The sequence below is a fragment of the Sus scrofa genome, chromosome 5 (assembly GCF_054392235.1).
Source record: "Sus scrofa isolate SSC_HxYL_T2T_F1_AM1 chromosome 5, Sscrofa_HxYL_maternal_Yorkshire_Landrace_v2.0, whole genome shotgun sequence".
Classification (NCBI taxonomy): domain Eukaryota; kingdom Metazoa; phylum Chordata; class Mammalia; order Artiodactyla; family Suidae; genus Sus; species Sus scrofa.
In genome coordinates, this window is record NC_139387.1 from 3,128,483 (window position 1) to 3,145,598 (window position 17,116).

Genomic DNA, 17,116 nt, shown 5'->3' on the forward strand with positions numbered 1-17,116 from the left:
CCCTCATCTACCTTCTGTGTATCTGTCTGTTCTGGACATTTCCTGTAAATTGGCCCATACAGCGCGTGACCTTGCGGCTTAGCGCGGTGCTCTGGAGGTTCAGCCACATCGGAGCGCTTCTGTTTTGTCCCTGCTTGTGGCCGATCGCTATTCCACCGAGTGGGTAGAGCACGTTGTGGTCATCGGTTCCCCACGTGCTGGACCCTGGCGTGGCTTGACCGTCCGGCTATTGAACGTAGGGCTACCAGGAACATGCTCGATCCCGGGTTTGCTTGAGTCCCTGTGGGCCGTTCTCTTGGGTCTGTACCTGGGCGTGGGGCTTGCTGGGACGCGCCCCCCATCCCTGTATGTCGAGTCACCTGCTGCACTGCTTCCTGTCCCCCTGGCCTCCCCCACGTCCCCCTATCCCCTGCCTCTTCTCTTGTTGACACTGACCCGTGCAGATCGTTGGCTTGTGTATTAAGCAGACTGGCCAGAGGTGCTGCTGGTTCTGGGGCAGTGGGAGCCTGGGCCGGGGTGGGGGTTGGGGTGCCCCGTGGAGCCGGGAGGCGGCCCTCGGAGGTCGCAGCGTCCCCCCCGGTACCTCGCTGTGTGTCCCTCCTGCTGGTACGTTGAGTTCTTACTCTGAGAAGCCTTCATTCTGTGGCGCAAGGGGCCGTCGCGGTTGAGCCCGTGGCTGGTGGATCTGGGAATAGGACCCTAGCAGCAGGGTTTGGGCGACCTTTGTTTTCCTAAAAGCCTCGCTTGCTGCTTAAGGAAGTAACGCCAGACCCTGACACCTGTCTCTAGTCAGTAAGCGCGGCTCTAAATACAAATGCTGGGTTTTGTTTTTGTCCTTGGCCTCCGGTTTCTTGCTCCTTTGCTATGTCTGCTCGAATCCCGTGGCTCCGAGCGGTTCCTGAGGGTCTGCTGTTGACAACAGCTGCGCTGGTGTAAACAGCAGCTTTGCTCATTAAAGCCTCCCGAGCATAAATGCTGTTTATCCCCCTTCCTCTAGAAGGTTCACGCCCATCCCCAAAAATGTAAATTACACGTTGTAGAGATGATACGGGGCTCGCACAGCGAGGGGATGCTTCTTTCCCCAGGATCACACCTGATACTTAAGCATCCCACGATAGGCACTTGTACGTGCTGTCTAGGGCAGGTTGCTATTACAGTGCGAGAAAACCGGTGGTTTGTTATCCTCTTGTGTCTCTCTGTTGTGTAACTGAAGGGGAAATATTTAGGGGTATAGCTTAGCGGACCCTGTGATCTCATCAGCTGATGTACAAGACAATGAAAAGGGCCCTCCGTGAGCGAGGCGCTCAGGAGGCGGGCCTTATGCTCAAGTCACTCTCAAAGTCCCTGTAACACAGAGAGGATGGGTATTCTAGGTTTTTTTTTTTTTTGGTCTTTTTAGGGCCACACCTGCGGTATGTGGAAATTCCCAGGCCAGGGATCAAATCAGAGCTATAGCCACTGGCCGACGCCACAGCCGCAGCCACGCTAGAGCCGCGTCTGCGACCTACACCCCAGCTCACGGCAACACCGGATCCTTAACCTACTGAGCGAGGCCAGGGATCAAACCCGCGTCCTCATGGATACTAGTAGGTTCGTTACCACTGAGCCACAACAGGAACTTCAGGTATTCTAATGTTAAATCCTTGGCTTGTAGTCAGAGAAACTGACTTATAGTGGTGGCCTTGTTCAGGTCAGGTGGTTGGCCGACGGGGAGCAGAAGGCTCAACCGGGGCTGCCACGTACAGTGGCGCAGGCTGTGCACTGCCTGTCTCCAGGGGGTGCCACCAGGGTGAATGAAGCCTCCTGGGGTCACACGACTTGGCTGCATGGCTGAGTTCATGTTCCCAGAAGCTCCGTGTCCTGCCTTTCAGCCCAGTGTCCTCCAGCCAATGGATACGTCTCTGTTCCTGTTAAAAAGTAAAGATTTGGGGCGTTCCCGTCTTGGCACAGTGGTGAACGAATCCGACTAGGAACCATGAGGTTGCGGGTTCGATCCCTGGCTTTGCTCAGTGGGTTAAGGATCCGGCGTGGCCGTGAGCTGTGGTATAGGTCGCAGACGAGGCTCGGATCCTGTGTTTCTATGGCTGTGGTGTAGGCTGGCGGCAGCTACAGCTCCGATTAGACCCCTAGCCTGGGAACCTCCATATGCTGCGGGTGCGGCCCTAAAAGGACAAACAAAACAAAACGAAACAAAAACCGCTGAAGCTTTGGAATGACCTGTGTAGCTGTTATTTCCCTGCTGAGAGACTTGGAGGATGGTTTCATCAAATTCTCCCCCTGTTCACTCCTGCCGGTTTGCCAGGTTACTATAAAGAAACGTAAAATTGCATCGAGTTCGAAACTTTGACCGACCCCAGAGCGTTCAAGCAGGGGCTGTGTGTTTGGAGGTGATGGAAGGGCCCTGCTGGGACTGGCAGGAGAGCGTCTCTCTCTGGGGAGGAGGGAGCCACTGCCTGCCCTGTGCGGCTCGCTGGCCCTCAGCGTGCACCATCTGGGTTAACCCACAGGCCACCTCGCAGGACGCAGGCCCGTGACCAGGCTGTGCAGACGAGGGAGCTCAGTGGCGGGGCCCAGCCCGAGCCTGCCCTCTGGCCGCCTGCCTTGTTTCTTTCTGGAGCATCAAGACTGTCCCACGTTGCATGGCTGATATCTGACACCTGTCTGGGTGGGTGTGCTCGGCGAGGGGCACCCAGGGGTGGCCGGGGCCACCAGGCAGAGAGGGTCAGTCACTGAACACAGACCACAGCCCCCTCAGGAAGGGAACCTGCAGAAGTGAGCAGCTGTACCTCAGGTTACTGATTCCACAGGAATTCTTTCTTTAATCTTCATTTTAATTAATTTTTGTTGAGAACATTGAAGTTCTATTGTTAGCAAGTTTCTAGTATTTATTTATCTTTTCTTTCTCTCTCTCTCTCTCTCTTTTTTTTTTTTTTTTTTTTTGGTCTTTTTTAGGGCTGCACTTGCGGCATATGGAGGTTCCCAGGCTAGAGGTCCAATCAGAGCTACAGCCGCCAGCCTACACCACAGCCACAGCAACATGGGATCTGGGCCGCATCTGCGACCTACACCACAGCTCACGGCCACACTGGATCCTTAACCCACTGAGCGAGGCCAGGGATCGAACCCGCAACCTCATGGTTCCTGGTCGGGCTCGTTTCCACGGCGCCATGACGGGAACGCCCCCCGTTAGCCAATTTCAATGATACAGCACAGCAGCCATAGTCACCGTGTAGGAGTTAATTTTTTATTGTTTAAGTTTTATTGGAATATAGTTGACTTAGAGCCTCACGTTAGTGTCGGGTGCACCGCGAGGTGCATCGGTAGCCATTCCTGTTCAGACTCCCCTCCCACGCAGGTTATTACCCAGGATCGAGTGACTCTCCCTGTGCTGTACGGTGGGCCCTGCTGTCCACCTGTTGCGTACACAGTAGAGTGTATATATCAGGCCCAGCCCCTAACTGAGCCCTCCCACCCCCGCGTTTCCCCTTCCAGAGGAATCCTTATAACCAGCTCTGGGCTGGGAGACTGGGTGATGAGAACCGGCAGGGGGGAGAAGCTGGGAGAAGGGGCGCTTGGTGTGGGGCCACCAAGGGGCGTTGACCTCAGGCCAGCAAAAGGTGCCTGGGGGTTGTCCTCAGGGAGGACAGGATGAGGCCAGGAGTGACTGTGAGAGCCTGGGGTCGCCAGCCCACTGGGCCCGGCCGCATGTCAAAAGCAGTGGCCGTCTGCACTCCGGGAGCACAGGGCAGGCTCCTGGCCAGATGTGTGGATGCGGTCCGGCCGATGCTTTGACTTCGAGCAGAATCTGATATTCAGCAGGGGGTGCCCCTGGATTTTGGTTTGGCTGCTGGAACAAAACACGCCATCGGGGGTCTTAAAGCAGCAGAAATGTACCCTCTCGCTTCTGGGGGCCAGAAACCGGAAACCAGGGTGTTTGTGGGCTGTGCTCCCTGGGGGCTCCAGGGGGGCCCTTCTCGTCTCCTTCAGATTCAAGGGCGCTGGCATCCTGGGCTGTGGCGGCATCTTGTCACACCACGTTCTCCCTGTGCGTCTCTGTGTCTCATGGGGCAGCAGGGACACTGGGTTAGGGTCCACCCCACTGCACTGTGACCTTGTCTTCTCCAGTTACACCTGCAAGACCCCTCTTTCCAAATCAGGTCACATTCTAAGCTTCTGGGAAGGGCGTCAATTTGGGGGCTTTGCTGTTAGCCCAGCAGAGCTGGCTCGGGGACTGTTTAACCCTGGGCCTGGGGCGCCTCACCCTCCGTGTCCTCCTCCCTCCGAGGCCTGGCGGGGGGTGCAGGGGCTGGGGCTCTGTCCAGGCCGTGTTTCCTCTCCCCACAGCCCAACATCGGCCGCCTGGGCCTGCCCCATGGACCGTCGGAAGAGAAGGTGGCTGTGGTCACCGTGGACGGCTGTGACACGGCCGTGGCTGTGCGCTTCGGCAGCCTCGTCGGCAACTACAGCTGTGCGGCCCAGGGCACTCAGAGCGGCTCCAAAAAGTAAGCATCCTCTGGGGGCCCCCAGTGTCTGCCCCCCCAGTGTCTGCCCCCCCATGGCCACTGCTCTGAAAGGGGGTGCCTGGGCAGGACCCCACGCAGGCACTCAGGTCCCATTGTCCTGGCAGCCCCAATCCAAACTGGGGTCGGATTCCCTCCCCTTCCCTCCAACACATTAGAACCTTCTAGAATAAGTCCCCTTAGACTCACTGGCCAGAGGCGTGGCCAGGCCAACCTCAGGGTAATGACAGCCGGCTGGCTGACCCCAGAAGCCACCCCCAGCCCTGTGTCCATGGCGTCCCTGACTTCGTTCCAGTAAGGGCTGGTGCCTGGGGTCAAGGCTGAGTCAGTGACCCCTCCATTAGATCAGGGTCGGCCGTGTCACCCTGCAGATCTGGAGGTCCCTGGGGCCACCCTGACTCAGGGCAGAGCAACGCTGACATGGATATTTGCGGCCGTGGTTGTGGTTCTCTTTTTGTAACTCCAGCTTCAAATCTCAGAGCAAAGGTTCTTGTGGGATTCTTCCCTAGTTGTGTTTTGGTGGGATGCTTACTCAGCTTTTTGAAGACCACCAGAGCACCTGGTGTGAAATACGCCTGTGATAAAGGTGGGATCACGCCCGTCTTACGGATGGCACGGCCGGGTCCTGGAGCGGTTTGGCTCCTTGTCCAAGGTCATGAAATGTGGCTGCTCCCGCAGAACGAGGGCTCTCGTTTGCAGGGACTTCCCCTCAAGGTCATCAGAAGCCAGAGGAAGGGGCACCACCGTTTAGCTTTGCACGTCCTGTTTCAGGTGCACCGGTGCAGCCTGCAGACAGGACTCAGGCAGTTGCCCGGAACACCCAGCTTCTTAGGGTCTGACCCAAGGGGCAGGAAACAGGCACAGAGAGGCTGAAAGGCAGCGGTGGCACCGGAAGAGGGATCTGCTGGCCGCCTGCCCCGCCGGCCTCTCCACCTGTTGGGTTATTGGTGTCCAGGTCGAGCGAGCGGATGTTCGTTGCGATGTACGGGCAGCGTCAGGGCACCTCTTGTCGCCCGGCCATCACAGAGGTTGGCATTGCCTCCTCAGGTCCCTGGATCTGACGGGCCCCCTGCTCCTGGGGGGCGTCCCCAACCTGCCCGAGGACTTCCCGGTGCAGAACCGGCAGTTCGTGGGCTGCATGCGGAACCTGTCCATCGACGGCAGGAACGTGGACATGGCCGGCTTCATCGCCAACAACGGCACCAGGGCAGGTACGGTGGGACCACGGGCGTTGCGGGGCTGCAGTGGCCACGCCACGGGGAGAGCCCCCCCCCCCCCCCCACGTCCTGGAGGACGAGCCCGTGTGTGCCCAGCTGCTCTCCGGTCTGGGGTCCCGCAGCGTGCCATGGAGATGAAGCTGTGAGTGGGCCTGCCCCCGAGGCGGGCACTCAATCCCGGGGCCTTGAGCAGGTCACCAGATGACCGGTGTGCCTGCAGGATGGGCCCAGGGGCCCGAGGTCTCCGGATATGGGCAGCGGTTCTGTGCCATGTTAGGGCTTAGGTTGTGACCTGCCCAGAGGGTCCCGGGCCTGCCTGCCTTCCCTCTGGCTGTGTCCAGGGCTCCCAGTTTCCCCACCGTGGGGGTCAGGGCTAGAAAACAGTCCCTGAGTCCCTCTCTCCTCCCGTTTCCTGCTCTGAGACACGCCGGCTGCTCCGTTTCCAGGCTGCGCTGCTCAGAGGAACTTCTGTGACGGGACCTCGTGTCAGAACGGGGGCACCTGTGTCAGCGGCTGGAACACATACCTCTGTGAGTGCCCGCTCCGCTTCGGCGGGAAGAACTGCGAGCAAGGTGAGGACACCTCGGGTGGCACATGCGTCCCCAGGCCCGGGTGCTGGTGGGGAGCGGGAGCAGGCACAGGGCCTGGGCTGCGGGGAGGCTGAGGGGGCTCATGGAGGCACCGGGGCAGGTGATGCTGGAGCCGAGGCTGGGGTCCAGGACAGGTCCGTGGGACACAGCCCCTCCTCCAAGCAGGGCCAGCCTGAGGTTGGGGGTCCAGGAGGGTCAGAGAAGCCAGGTGGGGCCAGGCCGGGTTTCCTGGTGGCTGTGGTTGGCCTCAGGGCACCCTGTGGCCTGAAGGGGCAGCTCCCAGGGCCCATGTCCCCAAGCCCCTTCTCGCCCTGCCACGGGGTCCTCCAGCTGGCTGCGTCCCCACTAGACCCTGTTATGGGCATCAAAGGCTGGGTCTCTCCCCCGACCCCAGCCCTGCAGTTATACATGCTGACAAGTTTTAAACAAGTCATTCATTTTGAAGCAACACGGTTTAATGAAGAGCCGGCATTTATAAATCACTGATGCTCTTTAAGGTAAACCGCAGCTCTCCTGCGGCGCAAGGGTTAAGCATCCAGCGTTGTCGCTGCTGTGGCTTGGACTGCTGCTGTGATGCGTGTTTGATCCCTGGGCCACCTGCTGTGGGCGTGGCCAAAAATTAATTTAGGAATTCCTGTTGTGGCCAGGCCAGTTAAGAACCCCATGCTGCAGCATAGGCTGCAGGTGTGGTTCAGGTCCTGCACTGCTGTGGCTGTGGTGTAGGCTGGCAGCTGCAGCTCTGATTCGACCCCTAGCCTGGGAACTCCCACATGCTGCAGGTGTGGCCATAAAAAAAGAAAACAAATTAAGTAAACTAAGGACTTCCCGTGTGGCTTTGCAGCATAACTACTCAGTGTTGCTTCTACAGTGGCTGTGGCTCGACCCCTGGCTCGGGAACTTCCATATGCCGCAGGCGTGGCCATGTGTTAAAATAAATAAATAAATAAATAATAATAATAATTAAATACAATAAAATAAAGTAGACCAAAAGGGGGAGATTGACCCCAGGTAAGCCTGGGCAGCCCCTGGATCTGCCTTGGAGATGCCCGGAGCTCATGAGCAAATTGATGGCCAGGAGAAGTCCTGCCTGGAGCTGCCCGCTGGCCCCCAACCCATGGCCTCTCCAGAGAAGTCAGACGTACCTCACCTTGGCCCGTGCACCCCACGGGATGGACTGGAGGTCTCTGTGTGACTGTTTTGAGGGGTTGAGGTCCACGGCTTTCCTGAGATTCTCTGGAAACGGGCGGGAATCGTAACAGCTCTTCGCAAGGAGAGCAAAGTTGGTGCCATTAGTGCAGGAGCCAAAGGGGTGGGGCCAGCCGGCAGCGTCCTGTGTCAGGCAGTCCCCCCGCCCAGGGCTGTTACTGATGGAGCCAAGGCCTGTGGCATGGACCTGTGTTACATCCAGAGTCCTCGTCCCGGACACAGTTCCCGGTCAGGGCCAGCCTCTTCATGCTACAAAGCACCATGCACCTGTCAAGGCCCCAGAGGTCTGTTTTCCGGGCAGCAGCGGGGCGGGTCCTGTGGACAGGTTAGGCGCAGCCTCGGCTGAGGGCCACAAGCAGGAAGCTCAGGTCGCAGGGAGGGACAGAGGCCCGGGTGGACCCAGCACCAGCGGGGCCATCCACACCCACGGAGTTCCTGTTATGGAGGCTGTGAGTCCGGCTCCAGCTGTGCCAGAGCAAACAGCTGCCAGGGCTCGGGGTCCTGAGAGCAGGAAACAGATGTCTGGTGCTCACAGGGCTGAGGCGCCCCCCCACCTGGCGTGTCCTGTGCTGCTGGTCTCATGGTGATGACTGGGCGTGCCCCCAGAGGAGTTAGGGTGAGATTCTGGGACAGGCCAGGTGCCCAACCAGCACACAACACCCGTGACGCATGGGCGGCAGCAGGATGAAGCTGATTTGACTGAGAGTCAGGCTGGCCGACTGGTCCGTGGCACCCAGTTTCCCACGTGCGACAGACTGGATGAGGCTCCTGGTCCCCTCAGTGCCACCTCCCTGGTCCCCCTCCCCAACCATCTGGGAGCCCTCGCTGGCCAGCCTTTCCATCTCTGCCCATCAGCAGGAGCAGAGAAATAGTGGTCCATGCGCTGGGGGTTGGAACTCCACCCCGGGCACCAACTGATGGCAGGTTGGGCTGCAGGGTGGAGGGGCGTGTGTGGGGACACAGGTGTGTGGGGGTCACGGCAGGCTGGCACCATCCCGCCAGGAGATGGTTCTCCAAATAGCCCAGTTTGTGCCCCAGGCCCCCAACCTGGCAGGTGTGGGGTAGGATGGCTAGGTCAGGCTCACAGGACCCCCCCACGGAGCCCCGGGGTCCTGAGCCGTCCCCCTCTGTCTGCCGTCTAGCCTGAGGGCCCCTTACTGGACACTGGCCATAGTCGAGGAAGGAAGGTGGCCTGCGTCCCAAGCCCGGGCTCCTGGATTCGGGATTGCGAGGGCCAGTGCCACCCAAGGGGAAGTCTGAGCCAGCCTTTGCAGTACAGCGAAAAGCCCAGGTGTCCCCCGCTCCCCTCCGGGAACCTGTCCCCACCCCCTGCAGGTGGAAAAGACTCAGGCCCTTCTGATGGGGGAGGTCCCCGTGTCTGTGTCCACAGTCATGCCCCACCCCCAGCGCTTCAGCGGGGAGAGCATCGTGTCCTGGAGCGACCTGGACATCACCATCTCTGTGCCCTGGTACCTGGGGCTCATGTTCCGGACCAGGAAGGAGGACGGCGTGCTGATGGAGGCCGCGGCGGGCGTGTCCTCCAGGCTCCATCTCCAGGTGAGCGAGGGCCACGTCCCGCCCCTAGGACAGGTGTGCGCCTGAGTGATGGAACTAAAGGGTGCAGGTGGCTCTGGCCAGAAGCCTGGCCTTCCCGCCCCACTTCTCTCCCCACACCTGCCTGCTGGTCCCCAGTGTGAAGAACGTGGCCGCCTCAATGCCTGTGCCTGCCGGCTCAGGACAGGGAGGCCCGCCTAACTCTGCCCGGGCAGGGGCTGGGCACCCCCTTCTCTTCCCCCACCTGCCCCCCTGACCTCTCACCTGCCCCTGACCTCTCACCTGAGCTTCACCTCCCGCCTGTCACTGCCTAGGAGTGTCTCCAGCACTGGCCTGCTGGGATTGCACTGGGGTAATTGCAGCCGTCATTGTTTGCCCCTTATTATCCAGTAATTTTGTCGGTTTACCAGGCAGCGCCAGAAGCAAGCTCTGGGCCAGAACTTGGCAGGCACGGTTCTGCCCGAGGATGCTGTTTCCCTCTGCGGTGGTTTTGCTATTGGAACAAATTAAACTGCCTGATTGGGGTGATGAATGGGAGTTTGCAGGTTGTCACTTGGCAGTGGGGTCTCTGTAGGAAAAAAGCACCCTTTCAGCGGAACACCACCCAGAGCCACAAACTCCCGTATTGTTTGCGTAATTACGTCATGGAGCGCTAATCCAAAAGCGAAGGGTTTTGGCCAGGGACTGTGGCCAGCCCCTCCCTGTGGGAGGCTGGGGGGCAAGAGTGGTGACCTGGAGGGGATCCTTCAGACCCCAGGGGCCACCCAGAAGGCCACCCCAGGCCAGGGCCCAACAGGGTCTGGGGATTGTGGGAGTATCTGGGTTATTTCCACGTGGCGTATTCCAAATGCAGGCCTTCTGCAGGCCCCCTGAGCTCAGGGGGGCGGCAGCCTGGGTGTTCCCGGCCTCCAGAGCAGGCCAGACAATTTAGGTAATTGCTCTTCGGCGCCCAAATCCACCTGCATTGTCAAGTAGGATAACCTGGCTGCTGTTGTATGCGTCTCTTAAATCCAGTGACAGATCGAAGGTGGCAAGTTGTCACTGCCACCGTCCTGGGATCAGTCTGCAGACAATTGCCTTTGTTTGTGGACATATGTCATGGCATATTGCTGATCTGCTGGCTTTGGGGTTTGGCTAGCAAGGACAGTGAAGGAGAATGGCACGGGAAATTAGGGAGCTGGCTCAGGCTTCTGAGAAACGAAAGGAAACAAATGTGAACGGGAGAAGTTATCTTCTTCAGGTGACCATCGCTTGACACTAAAAATCCAGGTACATCATGGGTCGTCTCGTCTTTACAATCAGCGACGTGTATTTTCTGTGTTCCATCACGCCTTCTTCTTGACCCTCTGGGTGCTGACGGGTCTATTTCTCCGTTCCCAAGTGACTGGCATCTGCTGGTAAACCGTCTTTTATTGTCTGTGGCATCATTGCGGGTCCAAGAACACACGCTGCGTGATTTCAGACCTTTGAGATGTGTTGAGACGTGCTTCCTAGCCCAGCATTTAGTCATTTTTACAAAGGTCCCACCGGTGCTCGAAAAGAGTGTGTGCGCTGCCGCTGTGTTCTGTGGGGCTGTGTGTATGGCGAGTAGGTAACATTTGTTCACGTGACATTCAACTTTTCTGTATCGTTATTGGATTTTTTTGGTCTGTTTGCTCAGATGCTGAGAGAACCGAGTTACTAATCTCCAATCTGGGTTGTACTCCTTTTAGGTCTGTCAATTTTTGCTTTATAGATTTCGAGGCTCTGTTATTAGGTGCGTACTAACTCAGAATTGTTTTACCTTTCTGGAATATTGACTGTTACTGTGATAAAAATCCTCTTTATCTCTCATGACAATTTTTGCTGTAAAGTCTACTGTCTCACATGAATGTACTTCTGCCAGCTTTCCTTTTATTGGTGTTTACGTGATGCATCTTTTCTCTTTTGACATTTCTGTGTCCTTGTATTTCAAACGTGTCTCTTTTAAACACTGTACTCATAGTTTTATTTTACCTGCTCTGTTTTTAAATTAAAGTTATCTTTAAACATGTGTCTCTTAGGTGAGTTACAGAGCTGGGGTTTTTTATATTTCTTACATGTATTTTTTTACTTGAAGTATAGTTTGTTTACAATCTTACATGTATTTCCACCTGAGAGCTTGAGTCTTCTCTCGTGAAATGGGACAGTGACATCCAGAAATAAGAGTCGACTGGTCTCCTTAATCTGTTCCCCGGAAAGTTCTGTGGTTCTCGTTATCACTTTTATTTTTGTCTCTTCAGGGCTGCATTCGTGGCATATGGAGGTTCCCAGGCCAGGAGTCGAATTGGAGCTGTAGCAGCCGGCTTCCACCACAGGCACAGCCACAGCAATGCAGGCTCCAAGATACGTCTGCGACCGACACCACAGCTTGTGGCAATGCCAGATCCTTAACCCACTGAGTGAGGCCAGGGATCGAACCCGCGGCCTCATGCATACTAGTCGGGTTCATTACCACTGAGCCACAGCAGGAACGCCCTCGTTATCATTTCCAAGTGTGTGTGTGTGATGATTCTGTTACCTGCTGGGTCTATTTCAAGCACCCTGTCCTGTCTCCTTAAGTACTTGGTTATTTTTGATGGAGGGCCGGACGTCGTGTTGAAAAACTAGAGAAAATTTGAAGCTAGGATGGCGAAGCCATTGTCCCCGATGTTTGCTTCTGGTTGGCAGCCCACCCCCAGGTTAGGCTCTGAATTCCTGTCTCTGTCCTCCCAGCCCTGTGAGCCAAGAAAGCATTGCTCAGCTTGCAGCCTCAGCTGTGCCTTCCAGAACCTGCTGACAACCAGACGGCCGAGCACTAAGCCCGTTTCTGCAGCTCTCCACTCTCTCCCTGGCCATGCCTCCGTAATTTGCAGTGACTTAAGTCGCTCTGATGCCTCAGACAGGTGTGCTGTGGCGTTTTGGTCTCATTTTTCTAGGTCTTTGCAGGAGGAGGATTGGTCCAAACTAACCAGTCCTGGGAAAGAGGAAACGTGACATCAGCATGGCTCTGGCTACGTTTTCCTCAAACATGAGCACCTTAGGCAGTGACGATGCTGAGTTCTGCTTTTCCCTACGTGGATCTGAACCTGGTGAACACGGCCACCTGCTTCCCATGCATGGATTTGAAACATTTACATCCAACAGCAAGCGCCCCGGTCACCACCTGAATCTGTGGTTGTTCCCCACCCTTAAGTCCAAAGGGCTCTGTCTTCCTTGACCTCTGTCAGTGATTCGCACGTCTTAACGTTAGAAGGAGGCATATAAGTCTGAAGAGTGTCACAGGCAACAGCAGATTAAACTTGGCCTAAGTTTTTTTCGGTCTTTTTTTTTTTTGTCTTTTTTCTAGGGCTGCACCCGCGGCATATGGAGGTTCCCAGGCTAGGGGTCGAATCGGAGCTATAGCCGCCCACCTACACCACAGCCACAGCAACATGGGATCCGAACCGCATCTGCAACCTACACCACAGCTCACGGCAACACCGGATCCTTAACCCACTGAGCAAGGCCAGGGATCGAACCCAAAACCTCATGGTTCCTCGTTGGATTCGTTCACCACTGAGCCATGATGAGAACCCCATACTTGGCCTAATTTTTAAGTGCGTCTTTGATCTAATGCCCTGGGGTGAGCCTGCTGGTGTGGCTTTGTTATTTAAGTGACTGCAGCGTATTTTGTATTTTTGTCATCACTGCCTCTGTCGCTAGCGTAGCTCTCTGTCCTGCAGATCCTGAACAACTGTGTCCAGTTTGAGGTGTCCCACGGCCCCTCGGATGTGGTGTCCATGCGGCTGTCCAGGTCACGCGTGACCGACGGGGAGTGGCACCACCTCCTGATAGAACTGAAGAGCGCCAAGGAGGGCAAGGACATCAAGTACCTGGCGGTCATGACCTTGGACTATGGGATGGACCAGGTGGGTGGGCACCTGCACCCTCTTCGGAACAGACCCCTTCGGGGGGCCCGTGGGGAAACAGGGGAACCCCTCCCCGGGCCAGGCCCTGCCAGAGCCCTTGTGGACTTGAGGACGCACTTTCTGGACGCCCCCGCATTTGGGTCTCACCTTCCTCTTGATGCTGAGGTCTGGGTCTCATCCCCTTGCGAGACAGTCAGCTCCTGGCATCAGGGACTGGACTTGGTCCATCTTTGTGTCCCATGATGGTGCTGTTGGTCCCTTTCAGCCAAGCTGGCTTAAGCCACAACCGCACACCCAGGGCTGTGCGTCTGCGGTCCAGAGATGTATACGGGTGGGTGAGCGGTGAGCCCCAGGCCCCGGGGCGGGGCTGCAGGGCCCCAGAGAGGTTCGCCCATCCCAGATGCGCAGGTGGCCTTCCAGGCAGGTGCATTCAGGGAACACTTGCGGAGCCAGGCTGGAGTTCCCGGGTTTGTAGCCAGGTAACATCTCTGCGGGACACCCACACGTTTTCAGGGCTACCTGAGATTCTGAAGTGCTTTTGGAGGCTAGGGTTATCTTACACCTGCTTCAAAGAGCAAACAGCTGTATTCTGCGTGCCATCTCCCTGGGCTGGAGGATCCGGCTCGCCACGCTCTACCTCACCCTTCCTCGCCGGGGCTCACTGGTCATCCCATGACAGAGGAGGGAGGGTTGCCCTCGCCCCTGCCAGCAACTGCCCATCATGGCCGCGTGGGACACGGATGTGTGTCCCCTGACGGGTCCCTGCACTGTGCCCGGCACACACAGACGCCGAGCTCTCCACTGAGAAGGCTGAGCCCGGCCCTCGGGAGGCACAGCTCTGGGCTGCGGGGAGCTCGCCAGAGCGAGTGTGTTGAGTCTTCCAGTGTGTTCTTCCCACCTGGCTGTTCCAGTCGGTGGACGGAACCCCTCTCCTTGCGCAGGACACGGTGCAGATCGGGAACCAGCTGCCCGGCCTGAGGATGAGAAGCATCGTCGTGGGGGGCGTGTCGGAAGACAAGGTCTCGGTGCGTCGCGGTTTCCGGGGCTGCATGCAGGTATGCCGAGCACGGGCCCCCCGTTAACAAGCCCTGCCTCCTCCTCTGGGCCCTCCTCCCCAGCACGCTTCCCCTCAGGGTCTCCTCCCACCCCCACCTCACCACCCTCGGCCCCCTGATCTGCCTCACCTCCCGCACCAGCCCCGCCTGGTCCACACCTGGATGGGTCCTACCTCACCTGGTTCATCCGCTACACCAGGTGTTCTGGCAGCAGCCAGACTGAGCTGTTTAAAAAGTGGCTCGGCTCAGAGTTCCCACTGTGGTACAGTGGGTTAAGAAACTGATGCAGCGGCTCGGGTCACTACAGAGGTGCAGGTTCGATCCCCGGCTCCGTGCAGTGGGTTAATGGAGCCGGCTTTGCTGCAGCTGGGATTCAGTCCCTGGCCCGGGAACTTACAAATGCCTCGGGTGTGGCCGTTTAAAAGAAGACGACAAAGAAACCTAGGCTATAAAGTAGCTCACCCAGCCCAGGTCCCCCTGCTTTTGCCCCCGCCCCCACCTCCCGCTGCAGGGAAATAGCACCTTAGTTCCTTCACCTGCACCCCTGCATCCCTGGTGACCTGGCCAGTGGTACCCAGTGCGGGGGGGCCCTCTGCGCATCCCCCTCCTCCCCGGGGCCGCCCTGCCCACCTCCGTTATCAGCCCTGCTCACCCATCACCTGCATTATTTTTGTTCTTTTTCTAAAAGTTTTATTTGAAGTATAGTTGATTTACAGGGTTGTGGTCATTTTTGCCGTGTAACAGAGTGACTCAGTTATACCTGTACACACAGCCATTCTCTCTCAGATTCTTTTTCCACGTAGATGGTCACAGAACACCGGGGAGAGTTCCCTGTGCTCTACTGCAGGTCCCCGTTGGCCAGTCATTCCCCATACCTCGGTGTGCATGCGCGAGTCCCAAAGCCTCAGTCCGTCCCTCCCAACGCCCCACCTGTCTCCTTAGGTAACCCTAAGTTTTTCAACTTCTGTAAGTCTGTTTCTATTCTGCAAATAACTTCATTCGTATCCTTTTTTAAGCATTCCCCATAAAGGTGATGTCACCTGATGTTTGTCTTTCACTGTCTGATGTCACTAAGAATGATGGTTTCTAGGTCCACCCATGTTGCTGCAAATGGCATGGTTTCATCCTTTTTTATGGCTGAGTAATATTCCATTGCCTATACCCCTCATTATTTTTTCTTTGTAACACTCTCCGTGGAATCTTCACAATAGCGAACCATTTCCCCTTCATTCTGGGCCACCTGGCCCCCTGTCTAGCATCCAGACCCACCCTGACCGTCACCCACCTCTCTGCTCCTCTCGCCCCCCAACTCCCCAATCCCAGCCCTCTTGATAAGAGGCATCACTTTGGAAATGGGACCCTAAAGAATTGGGGGTTATCTTAACCCCTGGTTACCTTGAGGGGTTCCCCAGCCCCAAGGCCCCAGGACTGACCCAGGCTGCCCGTCTCTAATGCAGGGTGTGAGAATGGGGGAGACGGCCACCAACACTGCCACACTCAACATGAACGACGCCCTCAAGGTCAGGGTGAAGGACGGCTGTGACGTGGAGGACCCCTGCTCCTCCAGCCCCTGCCCTAAGCACAGCCGCTGCCACAACACCTGGGACGGCTACGCCTGCATCTGCGACAGAGGTGGGCGCCCCCACCCGCTCCTGTGCCCGTCGATGGAGGGATGGAGCAGGGAAGCTGAGCTGGGCCTGGGCTCCCCTGTCACCCCCCTGTGGGTCTGTGATGCCCTGAGCTTGGTTTCTCACCTGAGGATGGGCCCTCTGTTCTGTCTCTTCTCCACTTGGGGTAGAGGGGACCCCCCCTCCCCCGGCTGTGTCCTCAGGGCGCATATTCAGATGGGGGAGTGTTAGTGAAAAGCACACATTTTAAAATTAGTGGAGTTCCCATTGTGGCTCAGCAGGTTAAGAACCTGACATAGTATCCACAAGGATATAAGGCCCATCCATGGCCTCGATTGGTGGGTTAAGGCTCCAGCGTTGCCATGAGCTGTGGTGTAGGTCGCAGACACGGCTCGGATCCCCCGTTGCTTTGCCTGTGGTGTAGGCCGGCAGCTGCAGCTTCAATTTGATCCCTAGCCTGGGAACCTCCACATGCCCCAGGTGCAGCCGCAAAAAAATAAATAAATAAATTTAAAAATAAATAATAAATAAATAAATAAAATTTAAAAATACGTGAGCTGTGGTGCTGGTCAAAGACCCGGCTCCGATCTCACGTTGCTGTGGCTGTGGTATAGGCTGGCAGCTACAGCTCTGATTCCACCCCAACCTGGGAACCTCCATATGCCACGGGTGCAGCCCTTAAAAAAAAAGACAAAAAAATATATAGGAAGTTTCCCCAGTTGTTAGGCTGGTGTTCCTGCCGTTGCAGCTCTGATTCAATCCGGGGTCTAGGAACTGAGATCCCGTGTCAAGCCGCTGCACACCGTGGCCAAAAAAAGCCCGAGTCCTATTGCGTGGCTGCAGATGAAGGATCCTTGCAGCAGTTTGGGTCACTGCTGTGGCTCAGGCTGGTTCCCTGGCCCAGGAACTTCTGCATGCCTTGAGTGCGGCCAAAAACACCCACCCAACCAAAACCCCACCACCACAAAAAACCCCAAATACATTTAGTGGTCACCTCAGCATTTTGGGGTGATGCAGACATGCTTCGCTGGTACCTGTCCCCGTGTCCCCCTACACAATACCCACCCCCATGCAGAGGGACCCCCCTGTCTGCATGTGCAGGTGTGACCCAGAGAATGTGTCTTTCCCATGGCCCTGAGGGGCGTGGCCACGGTCCTCCGTGGAGAAGCTCGGAAGCCGAGTCCCGGGGCCGCCCGAGGTGGATCCCGGGGGGCGGGGTAACACCGGCCTCTCCCTCCAGGGTACTTCGGCAGAAAGTGTGTGGACGCGTGTCACGTGAACCCCTGCAAGCACGTGGCGGCCTGCGTGCACAGCGCCGACTCCCCGCGGGGCTACGTGTGCGAGTGCGGCTCGGGCCACTACGGGCCCTACTGCGAGAACAGGTGAGCCGAGCGCCCCCTACAGGGTCCACGCGCCACTTCTCCTGGCCTGGTCTCTC

The 17,116-nt window shown here is 57.2% G+C and overlaps 1 protein-coding gene across 7 annotated transcripts in view; it reads left to right on the forward strand.

Annotated features, from left to right (window-relative positions):
- CELSR1 (cadherin EGF LAG seven-pass G-type receptor 1) overlaps window positions 1-17,116 on the forward strand; it is a 142,694-nt gene that overhangs the window by 95,467 nt on the left and 30,111 nt on the right. For 4 of the 7 annotated variants that reach the window (XM_085025354.1, XM_085025355.1, XM_085025357.1 and 1 more), the window contains exons 6-13: window positions 4,345-4,502; window positions 5,568-5,731; window positions 6,184-6,309; window positions 8,924-9,090; window positions 12,810-12,995; window positions 13,907-14,050; window positions 15,508-15,682; window positions 16,919-17,060. In XM_085025354.1, the coding sequence (XP_084881480.1) occupies window positions 4,345-4,502; window positions 5,568-5,731; window positions 6,184-6,309; window positions 8,924-9,090; window positions 12,810-12,995; window positions 13,907-14,050; window positions 15,508-15,682; window positions 16,919-17,060 (1,262 nt within the window). The remainder of the gene's footprint in view (window positions 1-4,344; window positions 4,503-5,567; window positions 5,732-6,183; window positions 6,310-8,923; window positions 9,091-12,809; window positions 12,996-13,906; window positions 14,051-15,507; window positions 15,683-16,918; window positions 17,061-17,116) is intronic. The other 3 variants (XM_085025356.1, XM_021091370.2, XM_085025359.1) reach the window with 1 other exon arrangement.